Raw genomic sequence first — 25,562 nt, 5'->3', positions numbered from 1 at the left:
AGTGAAGGGGGGAAAAAATATGAATATGAATGTGCATTAAAATGTGTGTACTAGCAAGTGTGAGCAATATGTGTGTGTGTCCACTCACGCAAAGTCCTCTCCAAGAGTACAGATCAAGTGAGCACCAAAGACACTCCACAGAGATAGTCCACCACGCTCCCATGTGACCATCACAACACTGTAGTCAGGTGACCAGCAGATAAGCTTGACTGGGCCCGTCTTGTTATAGGTGTCTGAAGAACACACAGAAATTAGAAGAGTTCGGAGCACTTATAAATGTGTGTTTAATTCACTAAAACATGATGTTCTTCCTTGTGACAGTAACATGTGAATTTATTTGAATTTCTACCACACAATATACATTTTTTGCTCACAATTTCAAATTGCATAACAATACTTCTTAACTAATATTAGTGCTTACAGCAGAACAGAGAAAGAAATTTAGTATTTTTAGAATCTCCTATGGTCCTTTTTGTGTGTTTTTGGATGATATCCAAATAAACTGATTGAGTGATGGTCCTACGAGGTAGCTTAACCACAAGGTGGAGCTACTGCTTCAATCCCAATTTTAGTAGCCTGGATGAAACAGATGTGAACTAAAAGAAAACGAAGACATGCGTCCCCCGGAGGGAGACAGCTATCTCAAGGAAAGCAAGTTTATCTTGAACATGGATTTGCTTAGGAACATGGAGAGACAGATAAACAGAAAAATAAGACAAGAAGGGGGAGGGGGGAGGGAGAGAGAGAGACATATGGGTGATACCTGGGTAGTGTTTTGGGGTGAGCTCCAGTTTGTGAGACAGCTGCATGGATCCTGTTGTGGTGTCGATCATGTACACCAGCACTGAGCCACTGAAAAGAGAACAACATACTTCGTTAGCAGCTCTGTGATAAGTGCCGCAACAGTGCAAGTGACCTGTGGCTGTCATTTTGGAGCAATTTACCCCCGAGCTACACTTCTGAGCTTTGAACAACTTTCAGCATGTCTGTGCACTTGAGTGCACATTCATTTGGACTCACACACGCATGCATGCACATAACTCTAAACCAACAACACAAGGTCGAGGTATTTTGGACTGAGTGTTGCAGTGATCACAAAGCCCTGAAATGTAATTTTTTTCAGCTGATGCAACCTAATATGTTAAAACATGTTCACCCAAGTTATTTCTGCGGTAGAAACAGCATTTTTATTTAAACGTGTGACTCTAAAACAGAGTGTTTTCTCCCTGTACTGCCACACTCTAGACTTAATTTTCGTGAGGACACTGTGTGGGCATGTGCACAACACAAAACGTTAAAATAAAAAGCTTAAGAAGGACACTGTAGAGGAAGAGAAGTTCCTGCCAAGCTGGACGAGTTCCTGACGAGCACACACTAGGTAGCCTCTGCAAACACAAACTGACCGATTCTCACAGGGGGACACATACCACATGGACAACAATCACTCTCTGTAACACACACATGCAAACAAACAGGCCCAAGCTTTACTTCTCAACGCTGTACAGGAAGGATATAGGCTCGAAAGTTTACCCAACACGTACCTGGCGCAGCCAAAGGCCATCAGTCTGTACTTGTTGTTGACAGCCACACAGGTGCCATCGGTGACATCTGCTGCCCAGACGCCCTGCAACTGCTGGACACACAAACATATAGACACATCTATGATGTCAGTGGCAGAACAGCAGAATGTGTTTTAACACATCACTTTTTTTTTCCTTTTTTTTTCTAAGTAGATTGTTTTGTGTAAATTCAACTTCAACACCCATTACAAGCACACGTCTCCATGACATTTTCCTAGACTATACCCTTGAAGATGACCTCAACACATATGTTCCAATTTAAAGAGAATGGTTTCAATCAAATTCTTCAGATACAGTCATCGGTGCTTCACTGAAGCCAAGACAACGTAGCAGCTCCAGGCTCTGCACTAAATCATATTTTCAATGTACTAATAAAAATATTATGCTGGCTCTATTTATAAAATATGAAAAGCTGTTGACCTAAACGAGTTGCCTCACCAGTTTGGACATTTTTCCACCATAAAAGGGAAACTGAGGTTCCTGTGCCGTTTTACATCGGCAGCTTTCGTGCTCATTTTAAAATGTCTTCTCAAAAACACTGAAAAACAACGCAGTATGTTCCCTTCATTTGGACGACACACTTTCACATCTGTTTTTTTTTTTAAAGTGATGCAAATAGATTTTTCTTTTTCCACACAAGAATACTTTGGACCAACATATTCCATTTACCAAGTCAAAAGCCAAGCAGGAAATTAAATTTCTTTGCAGAACAAAAAAAATTAAGTTTGAATGTATTAAATTTACCTGTGGTCACATGCAGATTTTGCAAAGTGACAAAACAAGCAGTGCAAAAAGGAGACTAGTTTTTCAATGAGCACGTGCACCCTGTGCTGGCCCTATAGGAAGGCTGTGTGTACATTTTGACATGAAGTGCAAATGTGTGAGTGTCTATGCTCACGTCTGTGGTGATGGTGTTGCTGAGAGGTGTAATAAAACCCAGGCGGCCATCACTCAGAACCACAGCAAAGCCGTCCAGGGTCACACAGTACTCCATGCAACGGATATACACTCCCTCCAGGTCCAGAGAAGGTCCACCTTCACACACACACACACACACACACACACACCCAACAAATACACAAAGTGACATTTATTCATTTACTGGATTGTTTCATCTTGGATTGTAAAATCAGATCTGCTATCTTGTGTGTGGTCAGTAACATGTGTGGATCTTCTCTAACCTCGAGCCGACTGCAGGTCTAGTGAGAAGGGGATGGTAGTGAGGCAGATTGCCTTGCGTCCGTTACTGCCCAGCCCGTCCCAGTGCAGAACGTGGAGGTAGCCGTCCGCCGTACACACCAGTAAGTCCTCCTGGAGGGACTGCAGACTGCATTTGAAGGACAAAAAAAAAATTTGAATGACCATTCTGACATATAATATGGAATAGGTAGTAAGAGAAAAAAAACGGGACAGTGGCTGTTTGTACGGAGGGAGGGTAGGAGCAAGATAAACAGCAGACTGTTAGGAAACAGTAGGCTAGTCATCATCCAGCTGTGCGCTCGAGTGAAGCCTACAAGTTAAACTGGCCAGCTGTGATGAGGCTGCCAGTGCCAAGGCTCACCAACAAACAGTGTATATGTGTTTGAGTGCACTGCTTCATTGTCACATAGACCAAAGGCAAGAGCTGCAACTAACAATTACTTTTTCTCTTTTTTACCCGATTCACTGCCTGATTATTTAATCTAATCATTCCCACAGACTGTGTTGGGACACAGAGATGGGTCACAAGAGATAAATACATTTACATTATTAAATAAGCATGCATATATTGAAGTGGTGATTCATTTATAAAACAAATATAAATGGCTTGTTTAGCTGTAACAGTAATAATAATAATAATAATAGGCGTTACAGAAATTGGTCTTTAAAAAGTGGGTCACCATATTAAAGTTTGGGAAAAACTGATTTAACCCATTTCAAAAAAATTGATGCCCAAGTTTTAAAAAGGTGATGCTGCATTTGCCGTCATTAAGGAGCAAAGAAACGTAAAAAGATTCAAGCTTAAGACACTGCATTTAGACAATTTGCTTTTAAAAAAAAACCAAACTTAAACAGATTAGATTGATTATCAAAGTAGTTGCTGATTAATTTAGTTGTCAGTTACTAATAAATTCATTGCTGCTGACCTATTGAAGATGACACAGTTCACTACTTCCCTTTGCCATGTTTTTGTCATGTCGTCTTATTTGTCTGTGAACCAGCTTCTTTATTTCTGGGTATTAGGTGGGGGTGGGAACTATGTCACATGGGCAGCTTGAGTCCGAGTACAGTCTGGCTACAAATGTATCTCGACTCCCAATGGCATTATCTGGGTGTATAAGTCTTACTTTGAGAAATTTGATTTAGTACAATTTCAATCAGACTAACATGTTTACATGTATTTTAGTCTGGTTTTAATCGGACGCACACAACAATTTGTTTTTCTCTCATATCATGTAAATGTGCTGAACGGTGAGTGAGTGTTGTTTGCTCATCTCCAGCACAATCGAGATGTGCCTGTGAAATGCTGAAATGCTGAGTGCCCTTATTCAAATGACTAACCTATAATCTGTCTGGTGAAGACTGCAGAGGAGAGGAGATGTGACAGTCGAACGCAGAGGCATGAAAGACGCAGATAATAAGAACACCAGATAAACCAAAAAATAGGGACAAAGAAAAAAATATTGAAGTGACAGTTCTTGTCACTCAGCCAACAAAGACGTCAAGTTATAATAAATAGGCGTGAAAAGGAAGGAAAGAAACTCAAAGAAGAACTGAAATGAGCAAAGACAATCTTAACAAAAAGGAGAAAATAAGGAGGCAACAGACGTCAAAGTAATTTCTTTTGATAATTTCTATTATAATTTGTAGACCAGGTCTTAGAAATCCATCTATTAAACCAGCACCGGCTTCATCTGCTGGATGTGCAAGGTAAATATCAATTTAAAGAAAACTTGATGTGAAAACAATATTTTATGTGTCAGGTCTTATTAGAATTAGAGTCTGATTAAACTGTTTTTTAAATTCTTAAAAAAGAAAACGTATGAGCTCTGATCTGAATAATTGATGCTCCAGGCAACACTAAACTCCAACCAGCTAACGCTGAAAGCAAAAATGCTGCGTCGTTCTTTCCGTCAGTCACGGACTAAACCCTTTCACCCAAACGCTCCTCATCTGTTCATATCCCTTCTCTCCCAATTCTGCAGAATCATGTATATTTCTCTGAAAGTCTGTGTTTACAACGAACACAGTGGTGGTGGAGAGATTCTCGTTACACGCCCCAGCCATTCCTCACTGCCGTCGCCAATTTTCCATGAGAGGAAGGGGAGGACCTTTCAAGTCGTTACACTGAGTTAAATGCTCTTAGTAAATACACCTTTTAGCACCAACGATTGAGATTTCTTTAAATGTCCACTGGGGAAAGACACAAATGCAGTACGGTTTATGATGTAAGTGCAGTCTACCTGCTAGACATCATGCTACTAGGATGTTTATAGTCCAATTTTCAGAGGCTTAAAAGGAAAGAAAGAAAATGTCCGTCTGTCCATCCTTGAATGTTAAAATAGTGTATAAACAATTTAAAATGAAGAAAAACAACAGTATACACATATTTAAAATAACATTTGTTTGAGTCTTTGTCTCAATGTGCAAAAACAGGCCAAATAATGGAAACTATGAACAGGCGTTCTTCCTACTCTCACCTCTCTGGCGACAAAGACGCTGATACTCTGGCTTCCTACAACAGCACAAGTTAAGTTACCGTAATAACCACATGTTGGCTTTGATGTGCAAATTCCTAGCTTTCAGAAACCACAAACGGTCGCGTAATTACGGTGATGCAAAGTGCGCTTGTGCCAACGCGTCGTCTGCGATACGCTTGGTGTTAAAGGGTTAAGATACACCGTTATTATACTGCATCTTTTGGTGGCATCTACCTGGTGATGGGGGCCTCAAGATCCACAGGCTTCTTCATCTCCAATGACAGAGCGGGGGCACATTGCTCTTCCTTAAAACCTTGGGTCACCTTCACACGGGGACTTCCCCTGCGCAAACAGATTTAAAAAAAAAATAATAATAATTAGTTTTCCCAACACAAAATGCAACTCATTTTTCAACTCAGAGTAGACAAAAAAAAGACTGCCTGACATGCCCGCGCTTGCCCTAACTTCTGGTGGTAAGCTGACCGGGAATGTGAAATGCACCAGTTAACACACTGCAGACACAAAGGCACACAGACACCAGACGTACACGACACAGACGATTTACTGACACAAATCAGAGGACGGACTGGAAGGTTTAGAAATTAGCATCTTAAGTCTCATGACCAGCGCTTGTCAAATAATGACTTTAAATTGAACACACGCACATAATTTATTCAGCAAATTCAAACTAATTACAGGTCATTATCAATTAGTTCGAACTTCGGATTGTTTTCCAGCTGCTCTAATAACAGACAGCTGCAAGCTCATTAGACTCCCTTTCTGAAAAAACAAACTGCAGCAAGCAAGAAATAAATAGAACATTTTCATAATTAATCATGTGTGTTTTTATAATTAGCAATGTCACTATAATTTGCCATTAGCAGTTATAATACTGGTGAGACAGCGGGGAGTTTGGCAGCTCTGTAATGCTGTGTTTCCATCATGGTACAGTTCGGAATGGTAAAGCTCTGGGTCAGGCTGGGTGCAGGCTGTGCGGACATGACACAACAGACCACAATGGAGGACATCCAGCAGCTTGTTGTTTTTCCTGCTCGGTTTGTGGCTGTTTGTCCATACAAGACGTCAAGTTTTGTATGAGAATAGACTGTGGCCGTTTGCCTCGACTTCCATGGGATATTTACACTTTTCTGACGCCCAATCAGCTGACCCAGGGTTGGTACTGGTTATTTTGGTACTATTCCTGATGGAAACACAAAAATAATGTAACATACTGTACCAAACTGAAGCGCTTCACTTGGTGGAGACACGGCCTAATATGCAACCTTCAATTTACATTAGATTATTATTCTAACTGCTTGCTGGCTTCATTTTGTATGTGTGCTAGACTCACTTTGGATAGACAGGCTCATAGAGGTACTTGTCATCTCTTGCACCCAGCACATCAAACAGGAGGATGTATCCTTTGGCAGTCTGTAAACAAAGAGAAAGAAGGGCTGTCATTTAAAAGGGAAGACGCACATGACAATATATATGTGGAAATTGAAACAACAGACACCAAAACACTGTAAAAGGGAGGCAGTGTGGCCTTTTTATGAAGTGCTGTTGTGGTGTGAACATGTTATACTGACACATGCAAGTAACTGTATAACTGTATTATGACAATAGCCGAGCCCAGCTTTGCTTGCTTCATATCACTACATTTCCATAACGTTAAATAACCAAATTATTACGTTCGTCTGACTGAAATTATACGAAATCCAGTTTCACAAAATCAGACTAAAACACCCAGATGTCAGAGTTTGACTCACAGTTGGCCTGGAGGGCTCTGCACATGTGCCACAGTTACCAACCCCCGAATTAAACCCAGAAATAGTAGAAGAATGCTGATACACAGAAGAAATAACCGTGACAAAACCACAGTAAAAAATCCAGTCCAGTACATGTGTTGAACTGACGAGGAGACTGATTTCATGCTCCGTCAGCTCTGAGAATTAAATATTCCTAAATTTATGGACGGTGGGAAGAATTGGAATGGTGCGTGATATGCTAACAACTAGCCACCAGGTAAACTGGAAAGCACCGAATACTAAGAAGAAGAACAGGGACATATCGCCGCCTAGCATTACAACTCATTTCTTTCAATAAGGTGATTCCGTGCTGGTGCTCGTATTCCAGGACAATGTTCTAGTTATGAGCTGTAATAAACCACCATGACAATTCAATTTTTCAGTCATTTACTGAAGATTAAACTGCACCGGCTCCAAAAACATTCACATACAAGTCTATTTAGCCTATTCCTGTGCACTGTATCATTTCAAATACTGCACATTCAGGAAAAACAGTAATTATGCTCAAAAGCAAAGTATCAGCATCTAAAACAATTCAGAAATCAATCTTTGGCACTCACTCTATCTACAGCGGTAAAGTACAATATTTGCATGCAAGTATAATAAGGCATTTCCAACATGTGAATGCACACACTCGCACACACTGTTGTCAAGGTGACTGCTGTAATTGAGCCCATAGACTGAAACATGACGCGACAACCTGATCCATTTTCCCACTCTCAGAAATAGCGTACAATGGCGTTGCAATGGCTCTGCACATCAAGACTTCTGTCCTGCAGGAAAACCACCTTGAAACACAAACTATGATTTTACAAATCAACAATGCTGAGCTTCAACGTACACCGTTGTCTGGATCGTTTTTTCACCCGTGGCAGCTCACTGAAATAGCCCTCGACTTTTCTGGTGTGATGACAGAGCTGTTGGTAGCGGGCCAACACGTCACCACAGCAATGAGAAACCCCAAAATCAGAGATTGCGGAGAACGCCAGCAGCAACATGAGGCTCAACTAGAAAATAACAATCGCAGCCAGAAACGAGACAGGGAGCCAGAGTGAGGCCTGCTAAACCCATCAACAGCCTCAGAGCTCCACAGAGCTGCACACGAAGGCAGAAACTGCTAAACAACACTTGAACAGGCATTAAAATCTACTTCAGGAAGACAAGGCACTAAAATAACTCAAAGGTTTTGTTTCAAACACTTCTATTTTCTGAGATAAAATAAGAAAAAAACAACCCTTTTAAACTACAGCCAGATAATTTGTTTACGCAAATTGAGAGCCAATAATATGACCCTGGCACCCAAACAAAAATCTTATATAAGCATTGGTGTTTACATATTACATATGCAAATATTTGTTGAGGCAGAGAGTGAGGACATTAGCCAAACAGACAATTAACTGCGGACTATTTTGATAATTGATTGATTGAGTTTAATGTTGTTTGTTTTGTAGCTTATTTGCTCCATATAACAAAGAAATTTGTTCAATTTCTTTCAACATATTAATCAATGCTGAAAATAATTGTTAGTTGCACAGGGGGCTTAAACAGACACAATAAATGTAGCTGTTAAACTGACAACTACTACTACTACTTTTGATAACTCTTAATATTAGCCACTGAAACATACAGAGAGATTAGTCGTTTTTGGAAGACCAACATCCTAAAAAATATAATCAAGTTACAATTCAATCCAATTTATTCAAATTCAATTCAATTCAAAAATATTGCAAATTATAAACTGGTATATTGAGTCTTCTGTGAACGAGAGTTTGCTATTTCAACAAAAGGAAATGTTAAGAAAGTGTGGAATAACTTTGTAGAGGCTGGAAGAAATTCCTCTTTTATTTCACCAATTACAACAAGAGGATGTGAAGGGAAGAAAGTTCACATTACAACTCAAGACGTATTCAATTGCAGGAGCCCCCCCACTGAGATGAACCCATTTATTCACAAATCCCCAACAAGGCTTCTCGACAGAGGAGGGGCCACAGGGGCTTAGAAAGGAAATTTAATGTGACTGAGCTACTGTACTTCAAACATTATGTCAATTAGAGGGGCAGGGAATCTCAGTGAAGTCTCAAAGATAAGAGGGGGAGGGGCGGGAAAAGACTTTGCAAGCCTTCGACAAAACTTTCTGTAGGGTCTTCCACTCCCAATATCTCCTGCCTTTCATCTGCAGCCTAATCACGACACATAAAATCATGCATTCACACACATCCCTTCATCTTTTCTGGGAACTCTGAATAGATTTCATTCAGTCAGTTAAGTTTAAAACTTTTGATGAAAAGGAAGGGAAGGGGGAGATAAAGAAGCAAGGCCGCAATTGGGATGCATCTCAAACCTTTTTAGTGGATACCTAGTGACCCTGGTATGTTCTTATGTGCAAAAAATAGGCAGGACATCGCCGTCTATAAGTCTGTAAACAGACAACAGTACGTTCACACTGATACTTAATCGTGTTATTATTGCAGCGGTGGCTCAGAGTAAGGATCAGTGTAAGGATGGATGTGCATCCCTAAACGGACCACATCTACAGAGTATTCAGAAAGCATTGGGTGCTTTCACACTTATCGCTGTGTACTTGTGATTGGATAACTCAGGATGGATGTAAATAACAGATCGGAACAGGGTCATGTGTCCCAAATAAACTACAAATGAAGTTTCTGTGATCAAACCTGAGGATGTAATCAGGCTAACACCGTAGTCCGACTAAGCCTATGCATGCAGGACTATGAATCGCATTATCCAGGTTTATTAGTTCTATTAGTGCTGGCTCGATTTTTCTCAGACTAATTTATATGACATTAAGAAAACCAGATTATTGTCTTAGTCCAACTAAAATGGCACTTTTAACATGCATGTAAATGCACTTTGTACTTGGTGCCTTAAACTATCACAACGTAATGCAACATTGACAAAGGGAACATCAAAGGACTGACTTCATGCTGCTGTAAAACCCAAACAAATAGAGATGAAGGGGAAACGCTGACTGATAATGATTCTAGTTCAGGCTTGTAAGTACAATCAAACACTAAAAGTCAGCAGAAAAATACACAAGAGTAACACTGTACTGAAGCATAACCTTTGCAACAATCTTCTGAGGACTACACACTACAAACGCACTTATACAAACATGTGCCTATTCACACACATTAGTGGATGACAGTAACTGGACAGAAAGGGGTGAAACATTCCTCACTGTCAACTGACATAAATCAAATGTTACGCCTTGGACAATAACTACCAGCATGTAATGGCAGAGTAGGGATGTGTCACATGTCTGAAACGGCAGTGTGTGCAGCTTGGTGTCACTGACGGGAAGCACACAGCTTTCAGGTAGTTCCACCTGCAGCACAGGGCAACAACTCCATTTTTCTTAAGGGTTTAGGTAAGATAGCAAATGAAAAACACAACCCATTTGTATGCCATATGCTTCAAAGTGATGCCTTATCTCACCTACAAGGAAGGACATAATATGCATTGGGGCAGCCATTTCTATTCATCCCTGTCAGGTATACTGGCATGTGTGCCACTGGGAGCCGAAAAGTGAAAGCGCAGAACCAAAGCAAACTCTTATATTAAATTACACCACATAAAAACTAGACAGAGGAGTAATGCATATGTTGGAATTGTCTCACATGTGAAAGACATATAAAAGACCGAAAGTCTCTGAAGGTCACTGAAATAATCTTCGGCGAAAAACAACACGAATGAAGGTCTAAAAGCAGAGAGGGAACATTTTGGCCTCGGACAGATCCCAAAACACACACACACACAAGAGCTAAATACCTACTAAAACTATTTCTCCTGTTGAAAGAACTTCATCCCGTCTTGACTTCTGCCACACCAAAAAAGTCCATCCCTCTTGGTCAATTGCTTTTACTCTCACATACAACCGTATTCACAGCTAAAGATAGTCCTAGGGTTTAGGAGGGTGATTACGTTAGCCTCAAAGTCTGCAGGGTGTGTGAGCACAGCCAAACATCTGGGAAACAGCTGGTAAAGTAAACTGCCTGCCTGAGCGATGGTGTTCTTTATTGTTCTATAGTCCCCGACTTCCTCATCTGCTCACCCCATCACTAATGAGGCTGAGAGAAATCCCAATTTGGCTCAGTAAATGAACAAGTGTAGCGAGTTTGCCTAAATCTAGTGGCAACATCTTAACTGAGGGTATTTATCACACCGTTAAGTGAATTTCTTTTAATGGTATGTTTTTGTCTTTGACAATATGATTAATCTTGCGGTTTAAGTGCATTTCATAGTAGATAGTTCCCTCCTCAATAAAAGTGATGTTTCTTGCAGCACCCAAATCCATTAGGGTTGAAGTTAACATATGGCTAGTAAGTAAAAATCAATCTCTAAAATATTGATGATACCGCTTTGAAAGGCAATAGTGGTGTCCATGGGTCAATCACATTTAACACCCCACGTTAACAGCTCTGCTGCTGCTGTGTGCAGTAATAAGTGTGATTAAGTGAATCAAGACATTCCTTTTCCTTGTATCTTTTAAAAGGAGAAAGTGATTAAGCAGCCTATTAATATGAATTTCGCTCCATAAAGCGCGACACATACTGGTATTTGCTGTTAATTCAGTAACATTAAACCCACATCTTTTTTAGGCATCGCTGGCCCTAGTAACAGGTGCAAGAGATTAACCTTGAAAAGCATATCAACACAGGGCTCCTCAAGCTCCTCTTGCCCTCAGCATTTCCTCTTTGAGAGAAAGTGCAAGTATAAGAAAGAGTGTCAGAATTTATAATAAAAAACAAATAAACCCAGCATTTACCCCATTAATATTTTTAAATAGATGAATAAATAAAAATGTCTTTGTTGCCATGAACAGAAAGCCAAAGCATTTACATGACACTGTCCAATGAATATTTCCCACCATTGCTCTTTCCAACAACTTTATTTTAAGGGACATTGTCTTATGAAAGCATTTCTGACATTTTTTCCCAACCTGTATGTTTGTGCCTGTATGTGTTGTAACACCTGACACAGTATGTTCAACAAAATGGCTCCAAGGACAAGTGGTGGTGTGTTTTAGGACAAACATGCACTGTTGTCTGCTACACTGACTTAAAAACAACATGTCATGTCTTTGACAGTGTTCACAAAATAACTATCAGGGCTGAAACTTTGACCAAGTCAGTGAAAAACAAACTGCTCACCCACAGGTCTGTTTCCAGGTATTATATCGTCAGTTTCTCACTCGGGCACATGTCTTGTGTGAAATCACTTAAGGAGACACTTCCTTCACACAGTTACCTCAGCTGCTGCAGGGTGCTCAGCTAACAATCATGATTAATCCCAACATGAATATAAAAAAAATGCCAAAGGGGTTCTGTATATTGAAGCCCAGCTGGTGCTTTTCAGTGTATTACATCACTCCACCTCTGGCTTATATCATTAGTGCCGGTGTCAAAGTGCCTTTTCTGAGACATTCTTTATCAGTGCTGTAATACTGGGAAGTCACATCTACTAGACTACATGTGTATGCTAATCAAAATTGATTGTACCAAAGGTAACACTAGATAAACTGAATTAGTGCTTCCAGGACACTTCTCAAGAGTGGTCTGTTTATTTACACGGAGATCCTTCGATAAGTAGCCCGATTCCACTCCTACTGCTCAGATTCCTTTGTCTGCCTCATCGTGTTTGACACAGCAGATGCAGCATTCATCTGCTCCTTCTCTGAACTCGCAGTCTGCATCAAGACATTAGCTCAGCACGGACCAAGGCTCGTTTCCAGGGATTACACAAGATGAGAGTCATTTAAATTGTATTCCTTCCATAATTAAAAAACATCACCCTAAAACAAATAACAGCATTCTCTTGACAACAGTGGAAGCTCCAATATTAAGAATGGACATGGCACGTTCAGTGAACAACCACCACCTGATTTAAAAGACATTATAGAAATGTACTTGAACATTAAAACCCACAGCTATATTCAGTTAATGTTGTACATGTTCACATTAAGTACATGCAGTCATGGAGGTGAACTGCTACAGACCAGATGAGCCGACTCATGTCGGCGTGACAGAAGCTAAAGTAACATCAAAAAGCTTGTGTGGGCTTACATTCTGAAACATGCTGGCACGAGATTCGAGAACATTTCATCTCCATGGAAATGAGCATGAATATTAAAATAACATTTTCTAACCTTTGTTAGCTCATAATTTGCATATTCATCACCAGTTTACCCAAAGGCAAGGATTAAAAAAAGCGTGGTAAGGAACATTTTCATGATTATTTTAACAGAAAGAAAGCCGTTTATTGAGTCTCTGTACAGCTAACATGCAGGGGTGGGATACTGTGTTAATTATTTTAAGTGCTGTATATTATAGTATATACGTATATTGCAATAATTCGGATAATCAAGGACTCTATAGGCTGTAAAAGCCTGACATGCATAGATTTGCAGTCCCAGTTCGCAGGCAAATGTGACTGAGTGATGACAAAATTGTCAACAATTTGTGCATCAATCACATCATCTGGCTACTCTGGAGGGAACTACTGTTTCACTTTGAGTTGATTACCTCAGCGCAGTCAGAGATAACTGGGATCAGCAGAGAACAAAGTATGAAAAGACTGTAGATAAGAGGAGTGCCACGGATGCATTTTACTACTATCATGTCAAAAATGTGAAGAGCCAGTCTGTTCAGTTCCTAAGAACTGCAAATTGGGAAAGTTGGAATGTTATTTTTCAATGAAAGTGTTTGCTCAATTTAAGAGCAAACGTGCCTTTTAGACACTGCCGTATAATCTAAAGGGAATACTTTTAAACTGTGCCTACAGTGTTGTGTGTATTTGTAAAACTCCCAGCACATTGGAGGACAATTTGCCATCCCCTGCTATTGAATTATAATACATTAATATTATAGATTATTTATATTACAGATTATTTCCATATAAAAATAATTCATTCCCCCTTACATCACCTCCCCCTCTTGATGATGTCCAGCTGCGGACTACAGCGTCACATCCTGTGCGCTGCCATATCAACAACAACAACAACGTTATCCACACGTTATGTCACAGTATTGTATGGGGAAGAAGTCGCCTTCGACAAGTGGAAAACCGACGCTTTCACATTAGCTGTGCTTGGAGCCACCAACGAATAGACCCCCGATCCCTCACGGCTCTGCACTTTCCCTCCCTCTCAGTCTCAGCCCAATTCTTATGCATTTTTCAAAATCAGGCATTGGGCATAGTTAGCTGCAGAAGAGAAGCAAGTAGCCACTCTGGCAGCACTCTGGCCTTTTGTGAGTTGCACATCTTAAGTGATGCTGATTCAAGTCAAAGCACGTTCAGCTTCAGGTATCACATTCCTTTTCTTACACACATGAAACCAAACAGGTCAAGAGTTCTTAACTGTGTCTAGTGAAGTGATTGAGTTTATACTGTAGTAATCAGATATGGACATTAAATTAGTTGTTTGCGTGAAAATGAGAAAGAAATTAATGATATGATCCAGTTACAATTCCCTAACATCTTTATTTATTATTCATCATCCATGCTTTCCGTTATTATTACAGTCCTTTAAGCCATATAAAACTACAACGCGATTGTCCCAGCACTGCACTCAGTGTGATCTATGTCTGAGTGAAAATTAAGTCCCTCACTCACTGGCATGGGACTATCTTCCTCATATCTGGAGCTCAGCAAAACAGCAGAAATAGGTCAAATGCTGCTGTATAAAGAATTGCAGCTACACTTTCTTTTTTTCTCTGTCTCGCATTTGTCATGCCCATTTTTATGAGCAACAAGGAAGCTGTCTGTGTAATGTAAAAGGAAATGATCCTGATTAATCGAGCGGTCAGTATCTAAAGTATCTTTGAAACTCTACATGGAATGTAGTGGTAACAGAACAATAAATAGAATAGTCACCATCACAGAGAGAAGCTAAAATGAAAACAAATGACTTTCAATGTATGACTGAGCTGTACTTCAGCTATTAACCCCACCTTGACAAATAAAGCGCTCTTACACATGCAGGCAGATGCACAGTTCCAACTCAAGCCCTAGCTCCATTCAAAAAACCCTGGCTCTCTCGAAAAAAAACAGAATGAATTCACTTCACACCAATTAACTGGAACAAAATTCCACGACCCCTCGTCATCAACTGAGGGCGTTGCCTAATGCACAGTGGGAGCTGTAGTAAACAACAGTGGCAACATGCTTTCCTTCTGTTAATTCATAAAACTGCCCGAACCAATTTTCCTTCACCATATTCACCAGTATGTTGTCCATCCACCCCTGGTCTACATTTTTTACATTGACACGCCCACTGATGATGTAGCGTTTTACAAGGGAAAAAACCTTGGGAACCAACTTTTCTGGTTTAGTACCAATTTATTTATGCTATAAACTCTCAGTGCTCACGTGACACAGATCCACGCCCTGAGTAAATTACCATGGGAATTATACACCACTCCTTATATGGACATCCCGGAGGTGTGTGTTTATAGGTCACATCTTCAGGCTTTACAAAACAGGTTATTTTTTCCTCCATCTTCTTAAGTGTTCAAAAAATAGCCGTAGCTATAATTGTGCAAAAGTCATAACTTTTTATTTCATCTTTCATTTTTATTTTTCTTCAAAAAAACAAGCCAAGTTATGTAGGCAATAGAAGATGAAAAAAAAGTATAATTTCATCAGATTGCCTGGAGGTTGTGATAAAGTGTTAAAGATATAAAACACTCTGTGTTGCACATTCTTATAGCCTCTGTATACAGGTTTCAACAAATTAAAAAATGACTACAAAACATTCAAATTACAACTGCATCGTACTGTTGATGACTTCTCGTGGCTTTATAATGTTGAATGAGCACAGATTCTCTCATTTGTCAGAGCTTGGTGTGGGGTGAACGCTGGCATGACGACATCGATCGAACCACAAATATAAGACGAAATGGTGGTACACTTACCACCACAGCTATCATGGAGTCGTCTGGTTTCCATTCTGCCTTCTGGTAGAATCCAAACTGGGTTGCCGCCTTTGCAGACTCAATATAGCTGACTATCAGAACACTGGGCTGTGGGAGGAAAACAGGGACACAGAAAAAGAAAGTGAATATTTTAGAACTCCTGCAGGTGCTATAGACATCTGACCGTCATAAATGACAACACCAGCAAGCTAATGTATATGACCACAAAATGCTTAAATGTTAACATGTACATTTTATTATTGCTTACATTAGAACACAAAAACCAAAGCAATTTCATACTGATTTAATTTGTCATTTGAATCGAGAGAACACATCTTTTTTGCCCTTAAAGTACCTCACCCTCTTAAACACTATGGCAGGTATTTGACTGGATCACAGAACAATGCATGCAATACTCTACTATAAAACTGCATTGTTACTATTATAAGCATCCAACTCAAACAGGTCCGTCCTCTTCAAAACAAACGTCATGTTGATCTGCAATAAAAATGGGAGCATACAGTAACCTCTTTTCAGACCAAGTCACTGTAATTAGAGAGCGTGTTTAACGTTTTCCTACACAGCGGTGTCCATTTCCTATAATTAAAACTTAATGAAGCTATTGCTTTTAGGCCTCTCTCCTTTATACCAGACACATGATCCATTTGGAAGATTTTCAGACTGCTTTGTTTTACCCCTGTGGCTTGGTGCACTTCACTTGAAGTGAAACAATGATGTCAAAGTCCTCATTTTCAGCATTAATGAGATATTCCTTCATCTACATGTGACACAAAACGGCCAGTACCACACTTACACAAGACAGTTGTCTTTCAAAAAACCTTTTATTAAACCTAGTGCAACACTACACTGATGTGGGCGACTGCATTTAGCATTCCTTTACTTTCCATTCCCTGTGTCATAACAGCTATGGTTTCACACAGATTAGTAGTAATGTCTTCACTGAACCAGCCAGAATCAGGCCAAGGTCGGGAATACATAGGAATTTCAGAGAACGGACGTGGTGGCAAAAGCAACAGCAGGTCCATAAAAGCTGAGAGGAAACATTGTGGGCTTACAATCACCAACATTCAACACATAGGTAAACAAGCAGAAACGTATGCATTACTTTTTAAGGCTGTATAAATACACAATATACTGCGGACACTTTCCCAAATGAATTGTCTCTTTGCATGTATTGTGTACGGATATACATTGACGGCCCTCCTGATCTGGCAGGGCCTGCTGTATTTTTAGAGTTCTCCCTGGTTCTTGTGCGTTTGTCTTGCAGGTATGTTGGTGGGGGGGAATGATGACACTGTCCCAAGAGAATGGACCTATTGTCCTCATACCAGATCCATCTATTTAAGCCAGTCTACATGTAAAATGAGTATTCTAAACCTCTGTAGACAATAAAGAACTTGAGAAAACTGAGTAAACAAAACCATCTACTACATCCGTGTATATAGTGGGGTCAAAGGTACTATAGTGAACTGAAATAACAAAATGGATGCAGCAGATGTTAAAGGTTACATGTTAAGAGGAAGACGCTGCCCCAATTGACATTCCTCAGATGACCCCTTTCATGGACGCCTTTATTGATACTTGCAGACGGGTGACGCTCGTAAGAAAGACGGGAAGCAAAACATGTTCGCTTCCTGTGTGGGCCTGAGGAAACGAACAACGACCCTGATCCATTGTTTTTTTCAACTCCACAACATACAAACAGTGTGTGGAACACAGACTACATTAAACAATGTGCTCAAATGCAATTTATTAAGATAAAATACAGCTCTCAGTATGAGCACAAAGAAATCTGATGTTTAAGGACAGGACAGGACAGCATGAGACACATGAGGTTTTCCTGAGAGATTTTTAATATTTGCATCTCGCAATGTTGCCAGTACAGCATCAATCTCAGACGAGTCAACAGCACACAGTATGGTCTTTACCTCCGGTGGTTATCCTCCCATTTCACACCTGGCCAGCTTATTTGAATGGCAGTGTTATATGGCATAATTGCCCAACATCACAGGTCCCCTTGGCGAAAGATCAAAAAGTAACTAAATCTCTTTAGCCAGCCATTGGAGGCAACAACTGCTTTAAAGACTGAAAGCATTCAAGATTTAAATTCAGTAGTTCAAATCATGATTCTCATGCCAATGATCAAGGTAATACTTGGCTCAAGAACTCATGGAAGCAGCCAGGTTTAATGAATCACTGCTTTGTTGAAAAGACTGCAAAACTGGTGACGACATATAGAAAAAAAAACTTTGATATTGACTGACACTATTACATGTTCAATCTTTATATTGCTGCTGTGGAGAAAATAATGACGAGAAAAGGGACCGTTGTGTGCTGCCCTCTTTGTTTACATTTATCATTTCACTGTGACACACTAAAAGATCCAGGGTTAATGCTGACAGAACAAACCACAACATGCAGTCAGTAAGCATGGGGTTTGAATGCTATTGGGAAATGCTCAGTTCACATTTCCTCCTAATGAAGAAACTGCCCTCTGTCAGACCGAAAGCATTCATCAGGTGAAATTCAGTGACCATGTCCACGAGGAAGAAAGTGTTGTGGAGACACATCAACACGGACATTCACGGACTACTGCTAATACAATCTCAATACACTTGTGCTCTGTGTTTGTCATCTAGCCTTGCAATAATCGAGAGGAACACATCTGTGCTTAAAGTCTGATAATACATTTTGTCTGAAGCAGATTGAAAACACCATCTGTGGTAACAGTGTAAATACCGCTGCATGGGTTCTTTTTTTTGTCAGGACAGTAACCTTTCAATGACCTTATCCCCTGCCTCGCCACTGTGCCTCCCCCCACACCTGAACGATGGGCTGGTAGACGCCACACTTTTTTACAGTGAAGTGTTGATTAAGAGTGAACTTTATGAAAGTTACAGCTTTATTGACGATCATTCATGCAGCCCTCGGTCAGTGTGACACTTTTTGCTGTTGAGTGAAAAGACCTGGTCATCCCCATGATAAGTTATCACTTATCACATGATGTTGTCAATGGAAGCAACGCAAAGTGAACAAAATAGCCTGCTGATATTTAGTGCTGGTTTACTTCTCTCAAAAAATGTACTCCTGTCCTAATATTACTATAAACAATGATTTGTGTGAATCCTCCACTTTGAGGCTGATATTCAGTGTCTTGTCTAGTTAAACTGTGACACTTAACAGGAACAAAAACAATCATTCACTTGTTTTTGTCCTTAAATGCAATCTGGAGGTGATTCTTAATCCAGCATATCCATATATCAAACCTTTATTTGGCTACATCAGTCATTAGCATTGCTATTACCTTGTCTGCATTTAATAACGTTGTTGTTTATACCCAGGAGTCATGGTACATACTGTATATGTTGATGAAGACAGTGGTGCAAAGAGTACACAAACTAATCTGTGTCAGACCACTAAGGACCAGGTAGGTGATTAAGACCCCATTCAGACCTGGTATAACATACATCTTGTGTGATCCAATCATGGGCAGATCTCTTTTAGTACAGGTATGAACACTCCCAATCCCTGCCTTACTTTGACATGCTTGGAAATATTACAAAGACAATGGGAAGTGAATGACTTCCTTATAGTCATACTGAATGACTATTATTACACTGACACTAGGGACTTAACAAGTGTCTTGCAGGTCAATTGTTTTTTCCACCTGTGGGAGCCTACTTCAATATGACTGATCATTAACTTCAAGATTTGTGCAGAAAGGCAGCTGAAACTAATAGTAACGTAGATTGAATCACGCCTACACGGATACACTCAACCTGTTGTGATGCTTAACAGTGTCATCTGTGAACAAGGTGTGCGAGTGTGTGCGTGGCAGCGTTCGCCAAGACACTATTGTGTCCGTCACGAGTGGCAGTAAGTCAGATTGCCAACAGTGATGAAAATAAAACCCATTGGCAGTATTTAATTGTGCGTGATGAACAGATTTAAAACGCAATGTTCATCTGTGTTGTGTTGTGCTGCATGGGTTGTTTGTTAGAACAGCTGAGCCGGGTTTCACTTTACTTACCCGGCTGAACCAGACGCTGAGCTGCGTCTCTGACAATACGGCGAAGTAAAACTTCTGGGAGCTTGGCTGGATGTAGAAGGGTTCCTCTTCGCTCCTGAGTGGACAAAGCAGCCTCCGGGGCCAACCGGTGAGAAAATACATGACGGCAAACTCTCTGCGCCTCGACACTGCCACAACAGTGTCGCAATGCCAGACCGTCGGTGCCCCTTAATCCTCCTGGACTATATTTAATCCAAGCGACTCATTTGTGGCTCTTTCAGTGTAAATTAAAACTCTGAATAGATACAGGCGGTCCAGCGATGACCCCGGCTATCAATCCATGGATGCCTCAAATTTCAAAGCAGCCGACGGACGTACACAGCTAGCCCCGAGCTAGCGCTGCTGGTTTACCAACTTGAAGCTAATGAGCTGAGCGAGGCGAGTGCAGCGGCGATACCGCACACAAAGGCGAGCAGCCCCCGCGGTGACACCACACAGCACCGAGCAAGTCGATTAACGTCCGCTCCCGCTGCCGATTCAGTCCCGATGGTGCCCGAACCAGCGGTGTACGGTGAGAGCAGTGTCAAGTTAAAACTCCACTGAGCTCCGTCGTCGCCATCTTTACAGGAGTCAGTGAAACTCAAAGCTGATTGGCTACAGTGGATAAGTTTGCGTGGTGTTGACATCCGACGTCATCTCTCCGTTATGTGAAACCACGGTTGCACTGAATCCAGCGTGGCTCGACGCTGACACCTGGTGGTGTAAAAGTAAAACATCTTCAAACTTTGTGTTTACCATTTTACTGTAAAGTCCACTCTGCTTCCCATTTCTGTAAATAATGAAACCTCTGTATTTAAAGTGGAACTATCACTATTTAGAGCCCAAGCACCACTTTTCTCGGTCTTCTTCTCCCAAAACAATCACAACTTAGGGGGCTTGAACATGCAATAAAACTTATGAAATATTGCCCTAAATTAAGAAATTCTCCAAAGATTCAATTTATTTCTGCTATTTACAATCTGTGAAAAATGTCCCCTTTGAAAATAAATGTTATTTTTACATACACACGGGACATATATATACATGTCCCGTGTGTGTATGTAAAAATGTCAATACAAATCAGCAAAAGCATATTAGCTGAGTCATGTTTGGGCTGGGCTGTTTATTTCTTCTTTTGGGGAGAACAATATTTGTTACACCGTTGGAGAATTATGTCTTTGAAATGACTCAGCACAAATGTGTTGTTAATAGCTTCATAGTTCATAAATGGTCTCAAACGATTGTATCAGACTGATATCGGTATTGGTAGATACTCAAGCTTGTGATATTGGTATCAGACACAAAAAGTGTAGTCGTCCCATCCCGACAAAACTTTATATAAAGGGATACACACAATTAACTTTGTGATTTAATCATAATTTCCTTTTAAATCAGAATACCCAACAAGATAAAGGTAAAATGGCAAAATACGTATAATAGTATTTCAAGATAGCAAGAGTTGGTAACTTTAATGCTCAGTGCATTGGATTTATTTATTTATTTATTCATAACACTAGGTTGAAAAACCACAACATTAAAACTGCTATTTCAGATGAGTTCAGTAGGTGGCGGTAAGGTTACTTATACTTGTGGGGAAACTACCACAGTGGGTCGACGAAGAAGAAGACGATCCAGAGTATGAAGCATGGCGGCTGACATGAGACTGCCAACTATCCGTAAACCAGTGTCACTTTGTTCTGGTGAACGAAAAGACCTGGTCGTCCCCGGCGATGTTATCACTTCAGACACTGGTTTTATGAGGTACGTACTGGCTATTTCGCCGGTGATGGTGAGGTCGGTGGTCTGCTCTGTCTGTGGTTACCACACGATGATGTCTCCAAGGAACTCAAAGTGAACGGAATAGCTTGCTGATAGTATTCAGTGCAGTGCTCTCTCTTGCTCTTATATTAATGATGTATTGGAAAAATACGTTAACAACGATTCATGTGAATCCTCCACTTACAGGCTGATATTCAGTGTCTTGTCTAGTTAAGCTGTAACACTTAACAGGAAAAACAGTCATAGCCTAGACTCATTTTTTTTTTTAAAGTAGGACTATGTTGCCTTTGAGCACAATATGGAGGTCATTCTTAATCCAGCATATCCATATATAACATATTTGTTTATCAGTCAATAACATTGCTATTACATCTAATAACATTGTTGTTTATACCCAGGGGTCATGGTACCTATGTTGATGAAGACAAGCTGACGGCTTCAGTTGCTGGAGAGGTGCAGAGAGTAGACAAACTTATCTGTGTCAGACCACTTAAGACCAGGTAAGTGATTAAGACCCCATTCAGACCTGGTAATAACATACATCTTGTGTGATCCAATCATGAGTAGATCTCTTTTAGTGCATGCATGAATGCCCCCGATCCCACACTCGGAGGTGGTTTCAGGATATGGCCAAAATCCTGAGAATGCATTAATGCAAGCTGTCCTCGGGTCAGATATCGTCTGATTAGCTGAAGTTTCACAGTATTTATTACTCAAATCCACACTCGCATATTCATCTATTTGCCACCATCACAATATCCACATGAACAAAATCTAAGTTCATGTTACAGCAGTTTGAGAAGAGCTTTGATTCACTCAAGCTTCTCCTGTCTCTATTGCTTAATTAGACATACAAACACACTAACAGCAGACACATCTGTAAGTCTGGGTTTTTAATAGTTTTGCTCACCCGAACATACATGACATCAGCATGTATTTAAATACAGGCCAGTGAAGCCAGATCCAATCTCACATTGTCTTAGGAGACAAATCCAGAATGCACTTTAATGCAATTTGTAAACAGTTGTATATCAGATCACTTTATAGATGTTTGAATGGGGAAGTGGACTTAGAGGAAGTGAACTCAATACACCAGAACATCGCTATTGCAGAATTACAGTTATTGTTTTGTGTTGAATTTTATTGCATTCAGGTTCAATGGTGAGGTTGGAGATGTGGTGGTTGGGAGGATTACAGAGGTAAGGCACTCTCCCCGTGTCTTCCCCTGCATAATGCCGGACACTTCTCATGTCAGTTTGATCAATAAGACTTTGCTTTTTTTATGGTGATATGTGCAGGTGCAACAGAAGCGCTGGAAGGTGGAGACCAACTCCAGACTGGACTCTGTGCTCCTGTTGTCCTCTGTTAATTTACCTGGAGGAGAGCTGGTGAGTTTGCTAGAAAGTGTTATTCAACAGGAGAAATGGTAGTTATTTATAGCTAACTAATATTTATTGATCAAATGTTCCTTTCATCTGATTTTCTCATTCAGAGGAGAAGATCCGCAGAAGATGAGCTCACCATGAGACAATACCTTCTGGAGGGCGACCTCATCAGTGTAAGTCATGTTTTTCTGATATTTAAATAGCTGATCCATCTTCTTTATTGTTAATCATAATGTTTTTGTTGTTTTTTTTGTCTGCTGCTTTTAGGCAGAGGTGCAGTCTGTCTTCTCAGACGGAGCCCTTTCTCTTCACACCCGTAGTTTAAAGTACGGAAAAGTAAGTTAATGCAATTTACACAATGGTATGTGCTAACATCCAAATATGCTTGTTTATATTATTATTGTTTTAGTGACAGTTTGCCTCAACATGTTGTTTCTGTTTTCTCTGTACCTCAGTTGGGGCAAGGAGTGTTAGTGCAACTTTCTCCTTCTCTAATCAAGAGACAAAAAACACATTTCCACAACCTGCCATGTGGGGCGTCCATCATCCTTGGGAATAATGGTTTTGTGTGGCTGTATGCCACACCAAGCAACGAGGAGGAGGAGGCGGGGGGCTTCTACACGAGTTTGGAGGCAAGTAAAAAATGCACAAAACAGCAATATGTTATAGTTACACTCGTTATTTTATCTGTCAACTATGTACTAATGCTCCAATTATGGGGGCGGGACTAGATAAGCTTTTGCTTCTCCCGCTTTCCCTTTCGGTTATGTGTATTGTGTGAACTACACTAATTCTCAGTACATTATTGTTATATTCGTTCTGCCTCTCTTTCCGCTCTTTGCAGCCTGTAAGCCTGTCAGATCGAGAGGTGATTTCACGCTTGAGAAACTGTCTACTAGCGTTGGCTGCACACAAGGTCCTTTTGTATGACACCAGTGTTCTCTATTGCTATGAATCTTCACTTCAGCACCAGGTAGGATGCCATGTAATAAGAGCCAATTATTTTAGCTTGCAGTGGTTCTAGTATTACACCATCTACCACTCAAATGTACATAAAGTAATGACAATGGAAAGATATTGCAAAAACTATCAATTAGCTTTTTTTATGATGTATTGTTTGGATGCTGTATCGGAAATCCACAGCTCCTGCACAGTAGTGGAAAGAAAACAATTGATCTTGTCTGGGACTCTGCTGTTCTAACACTGTACAGACATGGTTGATTTAGCACTTCATTTTCTAATGATGCTCATAAATGTTGCCATCCCATCTACTATTGCCATTGTGTAGTAATACAGTTATGTTAAACACAATTCATATAAATGTTTTTATTGATTTATAAAAGTGTTAAGGGAAATGATGCATTCAGAAATTGTGCATTATACGTCATTTGTTTTTAGTATGGAATTTTTTAAGGTTACATTTAGCTGATGAAGGGTGTCTGTAAATACAATCAGGGTTCCCACAGGTCTTTGAAATGCTTGAAAGTTTGTGGGGGAAAAAAGGCCCTTCAAAGTGGCTCTTTCAAGTTACCCTCCCATCTTGAGCTGTGTTGGCACATTCCATCCTTAAATTTTAGGGAATTGGTCCTAGAAAGTCCTTGAAAGTCCTTGAATTTGATGTCAGCCAAGGTGTGGGAACCCTGTACAATATTTTATGGTGATTACACAAGTGCTTTCTCTTGATGCACCTGATCCACAGTTCTCCACTTTATGCTCTCTGCAGGTGAAAGACATCTTAAAACCAGAAGTGATGGAGGAGATTGTAATGTTGACACAACAGAAGCTGTTGGAACATGAAGGTTAGAGAGCAGAAGGCCAAACGATCACCACAGGAGCGAGACCAAATCAGGCATAGATTTTAAGGACTGACCACCTTTCTTGTGAATACTGCAATACTGCAGTATTTAAATATTACTTGAGCAGCTGTCTTAAGTTTTTGAATGTGAAGACATAAAAAAACTGTTGTATACCCAATAAATTTTCTACAGTTTTCAGAAATTCTCAGTTGGTCTGTCTTTTTGATTCTCACATAATTCATTGTTTTTAATGAATTGTGTGTAGTAAAGGGTGAATTTACAAGGGTAAGCAATTCTTTAAACCTCATCAAATTGTGTTTTCCTTGGGCCATAGCCCACTGTACATCGCCAGAAATGTTCATCAAAAGCTGTACTTTTGTACCACCAAAGGAAAACAGAAGCCAAACTAGTATACTGTATTATTCTCTTCACATTATAATAATTACAAAACTTGGAAACAACTAATACAATTGAAATTTGGTGACAACAAAAAGTGCATATAGGGTAGTTTGGTAACTGGACCCTTACCTAT

At 40.2% G+C, this 25,562-nt stretch overlaps 2 protein-coding genes across 6 annotated transcripts in view; one reads left to right on the top strand and one right to left on the bottom strand.

Moving 5' to 3' along the window:
• ric1 (RIC1 homolog, RAB6A GEF complex partner 1) overlaps positions 1–20,660 on the bottom strand; it is a 31,852-nt gene extending 11,192 nt beyond the window's left edge. For 2 of the 5 annotated variants that reach the window (XM_058616798.1, XM_058616801.1), the window contains exons 1-9: positions 20,053–20,660; positions 16,002–16,109; positions 6,612–6,691; positions 5,495–5,611; positions 2,762–2,907; positions 2,479–2,615; positions 1,542–1,633; positions 764–852; positions 89–233 (exon numbers count right to left, since the gene is read on the bottom strand). In XM_058616798.1, the coding sequence (XP_058472781.1) occupies positions 89–233; positions 764–852; positions 1,542–1,633; positions 2,479–2,615; positions 2,762–2,907; positions 5,495–5,611; positions 6,612–6,691; positions 16,002–16,109; positions 20,053–20,193 (1,055 nt within the window). In that variant the 5' untranslated portion in view covers positions 20,194–20,660. The remainder of the gene's footprint in view (positions 1–88; positions 234–763; positions 853–1,541; positions 1,634–2,478; positions 2,616–2,761; positions 2,908–5,494; positions 5,612–6,611; positions 6,692–16,001; positions 16,110–20,052) is intronic. The other 3 variants (XM_058616800.1, XM_058616802.1, XM_058616799.1) reach the window with 2 other exon arrangements.
• A 986-nt stretch (positions 20,661–21,646) lies between these two features.
• Positions 21,647–25,232, top strand: exosc2 (exosome component 2). Its single transcript, XM_058616809.1, has 9 exons — positions 21,647–21,831; positions 22,248–22,349; positions 23,003–23,048; positions 23,148–23,237; positions 23,342–23,407; positions 23,502–23,570; positions 23,690–23,866; positions 24,079–24,207; positions 24,958–25,232. Exons 1-9 carry the CDS (start codon positions 21,716–21,718, stop codon positions 25,036–25,038), a joined length of 876 nt encoding a protein of 291 aa, XP_058472792.1. The 5' UTR covers positions 21,647–21,715; the 3' UTR covers positions 25,039–25,232.
• Positions 25,233–25,562: the final 330 nt, after the last annotated feature.

The sequence above is a fragment of the Solea solea genome, chromosome 19, assembly GCF_958295425.1.
Source record: "Solea solea chromosome 19, fSolSol10.1, whole genome shotgun sequence".
Taxonomy (NCBI): Eukaryota; Metazoa; Chordata; class Actinopteri; order Pleuronectiformes; family Soleidae; genus Solea; species Solea solea.
Note: the sequence above shows the minus strand (reverse complement) of the source record. Positions and strands in the feature narration are given on the sequence as shown.